At 40.0% G+C, this 10,893-nt stretch overlaps 1 protein-coding gene across 1 annotated transcript in view; it reads left to right on the top strand.

Moving 5' to 3' along the window:
• Positions 1-1,180: 1,180 nt before the first annotated feature.
• Positions 1,181-10,893, top strand: part of LRRC72 (leucine rich repeat containing 72) — a gene marked incomplete at its 5' end in the record, with an annotated part of 70,384 nt that continues 60,671 nt past the window's right edge. The window contains 2 exons of the mRNA XM_082400402.1: positions 1,181-1,274; positions 1,426-1,602. Coding sequence (XP_082256528.1) covers positions 1,181-1,274; positions 1,426-1,602 — 271 coding nt within the window. The remainder of the gene's footprint in view (positions 1,275-1,425; positions 1,603-10,893) is intronic.

The following is a 10,893-nucleotide window of genomic DNA, read 5'->3' as shown; positions in this document are numbered from 1 at the left end:
TGTTGGGCCTTTGTTCTGTGCGCGGACTTTCTCTAGTTGAAGTGAGTGGTGCGCAGGCTTCTCATTGCGGTGGCTTCTCTTGTTGTGGAGGACGGGCTCTAGGCGCGTGGGCTTCAGCAGTTGTGGCTCGTGGGCTCTAGAGCGCAGGCTCAGTAGTTGTGGTGCAGGGGCTTAGTTGCTCCGTGGCATGTGGGAATCTTCCCACACCAGGACTCGAACCCGTGTCCCCTGCACTGGCAGGCAGATTCCCACCCGCTGCGCCACCAGGGAAGCCCCGACTTGCTTTTTATATTATTCCTAGCTCCACATTCCTGAGGAAGAAAACAACATCTCTCTTCCCATTGCCAAAGAAACTGAGAAGATATGGGAGGTGATGGATGTGTTAACGAACCTTATCGTGGGAATCACTTCACAGTATATATGTATATCAAATCATCACCTTGTATGCCTTCATAGTACACAATGTTTTATGTCAACTATATCTAAATAAAGCTGGAAAATTAAAAAAAAAGAAACTGAGAGGAATGGGTCATGAGGATTGATTCTTTTACTTGTTTTTAGGGATAGATGCCTGCAATTGTGGATGAACAACTCAAAATCTACCAACTTTATTTGTCATGTCATCTACTGCTGCCTAATAAATCACCACTAAAACTTAGCTTCTTGAAACAATACATAAGCATTTATTACATCTCAAGTTTCCATTGGTCAAGAATTCAGGAATTGATCTTATGGGCAGTTCTTTTTTTTTTTTTTTAATTTTTATTTATTTATTTATTTATTTATTTATGGCTGTGTTGGGTCTTCGATTCTGTGCGAGGGCTTTCTCCAGGTGTGGCAAGTGGGGGCCACTCTTCATCGCAGTGCGCGGGCCTCTCACTATCGCGGCCTCTCTTGTCGCAGAGCACAGGCTCCAGACGCGCAGGCTCAGCAATTGCGGCTCACGGGCTTAGTCGCTCCGCGGCATGTGGGATCTTCCCAGACCAGGGCTCGAACCCGTGTCCCCTGCATTGGCAGGCAGATTCTCAACCACTGCGCCACCAGGGAAGCCCTATGGGCAGTTCTTATTTGGAGTTTCTCATTTAGTTGTAGTCAGATATTGGCTGGTCCTGAAATCATCTGAAGGCACGATTGGGTTTGGAGGATCCATTTCCAACACGACTTTCATTAGACTGGCAAGATGGTGCTGGCTGTTGGTTGGAAGCCTCAGATCCTCTACACAGGGTTGTTTGAGTGTCCTCACAGCATGGCGCTGGCTTCCTCCAGAGACAAAGGTGAAAGCTGTGATGCTTACATGACCAAGTCACACAGCATACCCTCCACACAACCGCTCACACAGGGCTAGCACGCAAGGGTATGAATACTGAACACAAGGATTATTCAGAATCATCTTGGAACTAATATGTTTATTAAAATCTCCTGCAGAATGTATGTGTCCAGGAAAAATTGCCTTTAATAAGAGTGCTTCTAGTACTGGAGACTACAGACAAGAATCATTTTTCACCAGAGCTAAACTAAGCCTTGGTTTTTCATTTGTAGACATAGGCAAATGCAACATGACTACCATATCCTACCCTTTTAGGAAAGGCCTAAAGCAAGGATGTAAGTGGGCAGCTTTCAAGCAGAATTCACCCCAAAGTCATACAGTGTTTGGCTTGGCCTAACCAGTGTGTATAATGAATATGCAATTAAATACCTTTAGAGAAGCATTTGTTCTCCACTTTGCCACCACTCCCTACAGTCTTAAATCAAGTTATATATTATCTGCTTGACCCCTGAAAGGTCCCAGCAATCCCTACCTTAAAGAAATGGAAATTCTAAGTGTAGAGAAAAGAGGGCCAAGGGGGAAAGAGGAATAGACAGAGAGTTCCTGAAGTAAGCTCACTCAGCTGTCCTCCTCCATGCAGAGGATATTATAAGAACAAATGAATATCTTGGCAGTATCATGAACGATTTAACATAGGCAAGAGAACAGTGCTCCTGAGAGTGAAGTCTGTTCAATACTAAAGTACGGAAATGGAAACTCCTCCGGAGGTCTTTAGAAAGAGGAAAGATTCTAATCTGTCTGGAAGAATTTAGGTGTGGTTTTTCTTGGGGATAAATGGGTTGGTTTATATAACTTACAAAGTTTCTTCTATGATTTTTTGACCCCCTTCTATGATTTTTTTAAAAAGTTATTCCTCCTCCCTCCACTCTCCCCACACACAAAATCCCCTTAGGTGCAGAGTACGTCATGACTCTATCATGAAGCTCAGCAATTCCCTCTTCTGGGAAATGGGAGACCACCCAGGCGAACAATGATAGGCTGTCCCCTAAAATCTACATATCTGGCTTGCTGTAAATTGTCTGTCATTTCACTCTTCCATTTGTAGAATTATTTTCAAAGTCTGGTCATTAGCACTATTAATTTCAAAAGTTTCTATTATTTTGTTTCCTTTTTTCCCAAAAGTATTCCCCATGCAAAAATATTCTGATTTTTAGTATATCCAATAATATATGCATATCTTTAAAGCTCAGCACTTTCAACTAAAGAACAAAGTAGTCTGTAATTTACGCTTTATCCCAAGCCCCAAAATTTTCAATGTGTGTGTTCTCATGTGAAGAAATCCAATGCTTCCAACATATTCTTTGAATGTTATGTTTTCTTTTCTAAACAAACAATGTGATGATCAATTTCAACCTTATGCCCAGGCGTCTATACAAGTGTGTTTCCCATTAAAGTTCATCATAACTTTTCCAAATGTGTTTCTCAAACAAATCAAGATTCTTTTTATCCCTATATAGCTAATAGTCTTGATTTAATTTGAGAGAAATTTCACATATCAGAGGTCAACAGAAATTGTAGCTGAGTGCCACTGTTAAAATTTTCATTGCACTTAAAAAGATTGAAAAGATATAATATACATCACCTTTTATGCTCAAAATTTAGAAACTTCTTAACTCCTTTTATCCCTGTGTTCACTCAGTGAACTTTTTTTTTACCTTTATTGAGGTATAATTGACAAATAAAATTGTAAGATATTTAAAGTGTATTTGATGATGATTTGATATATGTATACATTTTGGAAGGATTCTCCCCATCAAGTTAATTAACATATCCATCACCTCATATATTTACCTTTGTGTGTGTGTGTGTGTGAGAGAGAGAGAGAGAGAGAGAGAGAAAGAGAGAGAGAGAGAGAACATTTAAGCTCCACTGCCTTAACAAAATTCAATTATTTAATACAGTGTTATCAACTACAGACACCATGTTATACATTTGTATCTTTAGACTTCATTCATCTTAGAGCTGAAAGTTTGTACCCTTTTTACCAACCTCTCCCTATTTCCTCCACCATCTATTCCCTGGAACCTACTTTTCTACTTTGTTCCTATGAACTTGACTTTTTAAAAAATTCTGCATATAAATGATACCATGCAATCTTTGTTTTTCTCTGTCTGGCTTATTTCACTTAACACAATGCCCTCAAGGTCAATCCAAGTTGTCACAAATGGCAGAATTTCCTTCCTTCTCGTGGCTGAATAATATTCTATTACATATTTAGATATAAGTCTTGGCTACTGTGAATAATGCTGCAATGGATATGGGGGTGCAGATACCCTTTGATATCCTGTTTTCATTTCCCGTGGATATATACTTAGAAGTGAGATTGCTGGATCATATGGTAGCTCTATTTTTAACTTTTTGAGGAAAATCCCTACTGTTTTCCACAGTGGCTGCGTCAGTTTACATTCGCCAACAGTGCAGAAGTGTTCCCTTTTCTCCACATCCTCGCCAACACTTGCTATCTCTTGTCTGTTTGATGATAGCCATTCTAACAGGTGTGAGGTGAAATCTCATTGTGGTTTGGATTTGCATTTCCCTGATGATTAGTGATATTGAGCACCTTCTCATGTACCTCTTGGCCATCTCTATGTCCTCTTTGGAAAAGTGTCTATTCAGTTCCTCTGCCCATTTTTAAAATAGAATTGTTTGGGGGATTTTTGCTGTGTGAATTCTTTAAAATTTTTGCATATTAAATCCTTATCAGATATATGATTTGCAAACATTTTCTTCCATTCCATAGGTTGCCTTTTCATTTTGTTGGTGGTTTCCTTTGCTATGCAGGAATTTTTATTTTGATGTAGTCGCACTTGTTTATTTCAGTGACTCTTATCTTTTAAAAGCCAAGTCCCTGTTTTTAATTTTGAAAAATTTCAAACTTATAGCAAAGTTGAAAGAATTTTATAGTGAACACCCACATATGAATCACTTTTTACTATACCTTACTACTCATCTTTTACCATACCCAGGTACACTTCTGATAAACATAAAACAACTGTCATCCCCTACTCCCCACAGTCTGACGCACAGGTTACCTTAAGAATTTCTGCTGTCATCTGTGTATCCCCACCAGACAAAAAAATTTTTTAAAGCTTTATATTGTTTGTTTTGAATTATAATGATAGCAGGTTAATAAAAAATAATAATGACTACAGTGGATTGAAAAGTGAGAATTCAAGAGATCATAATAAACTTGAACAAAAATTCATTGGTCATCTTTGCAGGTTTCTGGTACCAATTCACCACTCTGAAAATGAATTAATAAATTGAAAAAGTAAAGCATTTGTTCTGTTTTCCCTGTACAAACTGTATTTCTGGGTAACTAAATCTTCAACAAGGGAAAGTTATTTATAGAAGAATTACAGCTAATAAATGCAGAGAGACTGGAAGAAAAGTCACCTTTTGCAACCCCTTAATGAAATAAAGGAACCAGACAAACATCAAAGGCTACTAAAACCTTTAGGAAGAGGTGGAGAGGGAATATTATAATGGGGTAATCTGGCTGACAACTCCTGAATCTACCAATCAATCTTAGCATCACCAACTGTAGGACAGAAGACATTGTGGGTCTCCTGAATGATGTAATAAAGAGTACATGATACCATCTATAAAGTGTTCCTTCCTTTAAAAAAAAAAAAATTGCACTAGAACCTAAGTCAAGACTCTGAATAGCTCTACCTCCCAGTTACAAAAAAAAAAAAAAAAGTACAGGCAATGGAAGCACTAGAAGCACAAGGTAAATAGTACCATGAGGAAGCCAGCAAACAAATGCAGAAAAACAGGACATTATTCAGGACCAATGAGCTGCTTTATTCAACAGCTGAAGGATATTAAAATGAAGGCGGGTAATAAGTGGAAGTAGATTAAAGAAACTTAAGAAACACATTAACCAAATAATAATTGAGGACCTTGCTTACATCCTAATTGAAACAAATTGATTGTAAAAAGACATTTTTAAGATAGTTGAGGAAATTTGGATATGAAATGAATAGTAGATGACATTAAGCAATTATAAAATTATTTAGTTGCTTTAATAACATTGTGATTATGTTTAAAATGTCCTAGATCTTACAGTTAAGTACCAAAGGTGAAATGCTGTAATATTTGGGATTTGCTTTAAAATACTCTAAAAAATTATGGAAAGATAGATAAAGCAAGATTAACAAGATATTCTCTCTACACATATGATGTTTGGATGCTTTTATTAAAAGAGGTTAAGAAAGAATAGAAAAAAAAATGTCATCAGGAGTGGTAATGATAAAGGAAGGCACATGAGGGAGAAAGAATAGAGTTACCCATGGTTCATTAGCTTTAAAATATGTTATGTTTTGGAAAATTAAGTCAATAAATAGGAATGTGTTGAAAAATTATGCTGAGATTTTATTGTATATGTGGGAGTGTGCAGGTGGTAGTCCTTTAATACCACATTAAGAATTTAATTATTTATTTTGTAATAAATATAAACCCAGGAAGGAACTTTACACTGAACAGTAATTAACCTTGTTTTGAAAAAAAAACATTACCTTTAAAGTTTTTTGCATTCAACCAATATGAAATCACTTGAGCATCACTTTTTTATTTTTAATAAATTTATTTATTTTATTTATTTATTTTTGGCTGCATTGGGTCTTCATTGCTGCACATGGGCTTTATCTAGTTGTGGTGAGCGGGGGCTACTCTTTGTTGTGATGCGCGGGCTTCTCATTGTGGTGGCTTCTCTTGTTGTGAAGCACGGGCTCTAGGTGCTCGGGCTTCAGCAATTGCAGCAGGCAGGCTCAGTAGTTGTGGTTCGCGGGCTCTAGAGCACGGGCTCAGTAGTTGTGGCGCACAGGCTTAGTTGCTCCGTGACATGTGGGATCTTCCTGGATCAGGGCTCGAACCCATGTCCCCTGCATTGGCAGGCAGATTCTCAACCACTGTGCCACCAGGGAAGCCCGAGCATCACTTATTTTAAAAGAAGCTTTTTTGTTCATCCATTTTAAAAATATACAATAATCTTATAATAGTGAAAAGTTGTTTTTAAACCATTTTCTACCTCCTAAGATTCTGAGATGCTCTGTATTCTCTCCTTTCCACCCACACCCCATCATTAAGTTGAGAGTTTCCATTTAATGTGTGTATGTGCTGTGGGGTGGGTAGCAGACAGAGGGCAGAGAAGCAAGAGGTCCTAGGGCATCAAAGGGTGAGAAACAGAGGCAGGATGAATTGTGGGAGCTGACGCCAACCTCTACTACCTGAAACCTTGCCATTTTCCCCACTACAAGATATAGAAATGAAGCACCAAGGAAATCATGCCCAGACAGATTTCTGGCAGACTTTGCCTTCAGCTGGAACAGATAGAAGGAGACGGTCTATTGGATCCAGAGCAAGAAGATCAAGGAGTGGAGTAATGAAACTCTCAGTTAGGGTTTGCAGACTTCAAGTTCAGGGAGCATTCAGCCACTCTGTCAGCCTCCTTAGGCAAGCAGGAGTTTTCCCTAAACACGGACGGCTCAAGTGACTCCTTTCGTGGGAAAGCTAAACAAAGCTTCTCTGGGTAAGTCACTGCAAGGAGTCCTGGAGAGATTTGGCAGCAGCTTCAGGCTTCATAGGGAGCTGGCAGAGGCAGCAGAGAAATGAGGTCGCACAGTGTAGGAAAAATCTGACAGAGGCAAGCATTCAAGATTAGAGAACAGATACAAGTGGCAAGAAAGTGGTATTGATGAAAGGGAAGAAATGAATAAGGGTAGGGCAAGCATGCCCAATGTGTTGATCTGGTGGTGAGAGTCACCATGACAGGTTGGGGACCTAAAAAATGCAGAAAGCAAGAAAAGAATGAGACAAAAAGAGAATGTGGTGGGGGAAGGAAATTAGGGGGAGAAAGGAAAAGCAAGCAAGCATGAAAGTGGATACTGAGGGACTTACCTGGTGGCGCAGTGGTTAAGAATCCACCTGCCAATGCAAGGGACACAGGTTCGATCCCTGGTGTGGGAAGATCCCACATGCTGTGTAGCAACTAAGCCGGCATACCACAACTACTGAGCCTGTGCTCTAGAGCCCACGAGCCACAACTACTGAGCCTGCATGCCACAACTACTGAAGCCCGTGCGCTCTAGGGCCCACGTGCCACAACTACTGAGACTGCGTGCTGCAGCTACTGAAGCCCACACACCTAGAGCCCGTGCTCCGCAACAAGAGAAGCCACCACAATGAGAAGCCCGCTCACCACAACGAAGAGTAGCCCCTGCTGGCTGCAGCTAGAGAAAGCCCACGTGCAGCAACCAACACCCAAACGCAGCCAAAAATAATAATTAAAAGAAAAAAAGAGAAAGAAAGAAAAAGAAAGTGGATACTGAACCAGCCTAGAGAATCTTTATACATCTTTAAGGTATAACACATTTACCCCAACATACCATGGAAGAATAATATCAAGGTAGAATATCAGGGTTAACTCAGATTACCTTCTCCTTAACATGTGCCATATTTATTAGACATTCAACTGTTTGGATTTTTTCTCATAAATAAACAATATTCTTTGCCTAAATAAATTGTAATGTAGCCCTCATCTACTGTTCAAGAAGAATAAATATAGAAGCAATTTTGCTAGAAGTTTATTTTTATTACTTGCTCAAGTATTGGCTTCTGTTTCAAAGTATGTCACAAGCCATCTCCTATTTCTTCCCTGCCCAGGCTCACCATGCACTTTGAAGGTGGCCGCCCCAACAAAGGAGATGGATCTCTCCAGCCTACTTGTACCAGTGTGTGTGCCATTTCATCCTGCCCTCTCACCTTTGCTCTTCCCCAGTTCCATTCCAGTATTTCCTAGTCTTTGATACTTTAGGCTTTGCCTCTCCATTATTGGACTCAACAGTATGATTCTATTTACCTGGCTTTGACTTTTAAATATTTGCTAGCCTAGGAGTAACTTTTCATGCTCTGGCTAGAGTGGAAGAGAGAAGGAGAAGCTGGCACAAATAATAGAGTATTGGCAGCCTTCAAGTGTGTCTAAGCACAACTTTGATGGATGCCAAGAATAGCATTTATAGCATGTGAATCCTTGCTGGGAGGCCCTGCAAAACTAGGCTTCATTCTCCTCTCTGTCCTCCTGCTATTGGTTACCTTGGTTTCCCGCCTTCACTTGATCTAGCACTAATGTCTAAAAGAGCGATTCTCAACTTCAACTGCTTGTTAGAGTCAACTAGGGGACTTTAGCAAATACTGATGCCAAGGTCCTAGCCTCTGTGATTTCATTGCAATCAGCCTGGGGTGCTGGTTGGGCTCTGGGATCTTTCAGATCTCCTCACATAATGTTGTCATAGAGCCAATGATAAAAATCACTGCCCTAGAAACATACCCCAGAGTTCTGGTTGCCTAAGTGATTCCAATCTGACCAATCCCTATTTATTTAAATTGGGGAGGAAAGGGGATTGAATATATGATAACTGAAGTATCATTTACTAATAAAGTAACAATTCTGAAAATGATAGAGCCAATCCAAGTGTATCAATATGCATTGGAATGCTGTAGCATTACCTTAGCCCACTAAAATAAATTAACATGTCATCTAGACTAAATGCAAGGAAGATGTTCATGTTGCACTTGGTGCAATGTGGAGTATAGGAAGAATGAAACCAGAAATACGTGGTATTCATAATAGACAGTCAAAGCCACATACAATTCAAGGGGTTTACGGAGTGCATGAGGAGAAGGTGCCAATCACTTAAGAGAAAAGGAACCAGAGCTGCAGCCATGGGACGTGGGACCAATGATTAGGAACAGGAAAATAGAAAAGGCAACAAGAGACATTTACTAGTTGATTCCAGTTAATTCCAGTGGAAGGAATATTGTACAAAGCCTGGTCAATATTTGCCAAATTGTGCTGTGCAAGTATAACCTGACACCTGATTGCTCACAGGTCCTAATAAAAATGCTTCATTTTGTTTTCCTTTAAACACATTGTATTAGTCCGTATAAGCTGAGCTATGCTGCAGTAACATATAATGTCTCCCCTACAGATCTCAAAGGATCAATACCACAAAATGTCTCAGTCACACACCATGTCCATTAGGAGGAGGTAGTAGTCATTCAGGAGCCCAGACGGACGAAGCAGCCACTGTCTCAGATGTTGCCATCCTCATGTCAGACCAAAAGAAATGTCATGGAAAATCTTGCACTGACATTTAAATGCTCCCATTCAGAAGTGACCCAAATTATTTCTATTTATAACTCACTGGCAATAACTGGTCACCTGGCCCCATGCAATGAGAAGGGATCAGGGAAGTGTAATCTAACCATGTGCTGAGAAGAGTGGAGGACCAGAAATACGACCAGCAGTTCAAATGGTACCACCATCTTCATGGTGAAACAGTCAGCCTTTTCTTGTTTTTCTTGTTTTTCATGAAAACAGCTATGTATAAAGATATGTCATGTTATATAACTCGGTTGTACCCACTAAAGTGTAACGAGGGAAAGAAATTTTGTTTTTTTCTGATGTGTCCCGAGGGCCTAAAACAGTTCCTGTAATATGAGAGAGTTTAAACAAATATTTTTGGATAAAACTCTTGTGAGAAGTAAGAATAGGCAGAGAGAGAGAGCTAAGAGTGATGTTATCATTGATCAGAGTGACTATCACTAACTTGCTATTAATTATTTCAAAATCACCAAGAAATTTCCATAGTCAAATGATTCACCAACTGTATTGAAATGATGCTGTCACCACTTTATTAAATTGCTTCAGAAGCCTTACCCCAATTAAGATCAAGTACAAATCCCATCATAGACTATGCCCAACACCACATACTTAACCACAAATAGCCAAGTCAGTCTTTAAAAACATTTTTTTAAAGAGGATGGGCAAAGAGATGGCCTTGCCCTTTGAGATACTGATCTCAACAAATAGAATAACATTTCATACTCCTGCACCTGCATGGGAAGTCAATCATTTATATTGATCTGGATTTTCCCTAAATTAATCTATAAATTTAGTGCAAACCATTCAAAATTCTAGTTGGGCTTTTTTCTCCATTAAATTATTTCCATTTTAATTTCATCAAGTTCCTAACTTCCATAAGTCACCAAATTTCACCCAAAATGCCTTTGACATTTGCAAAACAGCTGGATTGGTTTAGGAGAATGCTTAAGACCACTGAAACTCTCTGGTGAATTTGCTAAGAAATAAAACCATATGAGGATAACCATCATGTCATCTTGGGAGAAGCCCTGGGGCCCTGTCCTCTCCCACCCTGGGGCCACCCGCAGAGTGTAGCAATGGAGACTCTAAGCATGGGGTCTTTCCCCTTTTCCCAGACCCCGGATTCTCCCAACCTTTCTCTGGACCTTGTGACCAGTTAGACGGAGCTGCCCAGAGAAGCCAGGCTGAGACTTCCCTCTGATCCTGGGCCCAGGGTCTGGGATGCGTGGGGACAGAATCTGACCATTTTGCAGTTTGAGTCCAACAGGGAAGCCCAACGTTACGCATATGGTGACAAGTAACATCATATGGTGACTGGTATGAAAGTAGAAGAAGGCATCACGACAGGAGGGGTTCAAGCCTCCTGGCCTTACCCAGATGGCTCTGCATTCTGGATGGT

The sequence above is a fragment of the Balaenoptera borealis genome (assembly GCF_965194805.1).
Source record: "Balaenoptera borealis genome assembly, chromosome: 7".
NCBI lineage: Eukaryota > Metazoa > Chordata > Mammalia > Artiodactyla > Balaenopteridae > Balaenoptera > Balaenoptera borealis.
This window is presented reverse-complemented; position numbering and strand designations above follow the sequence as displayed.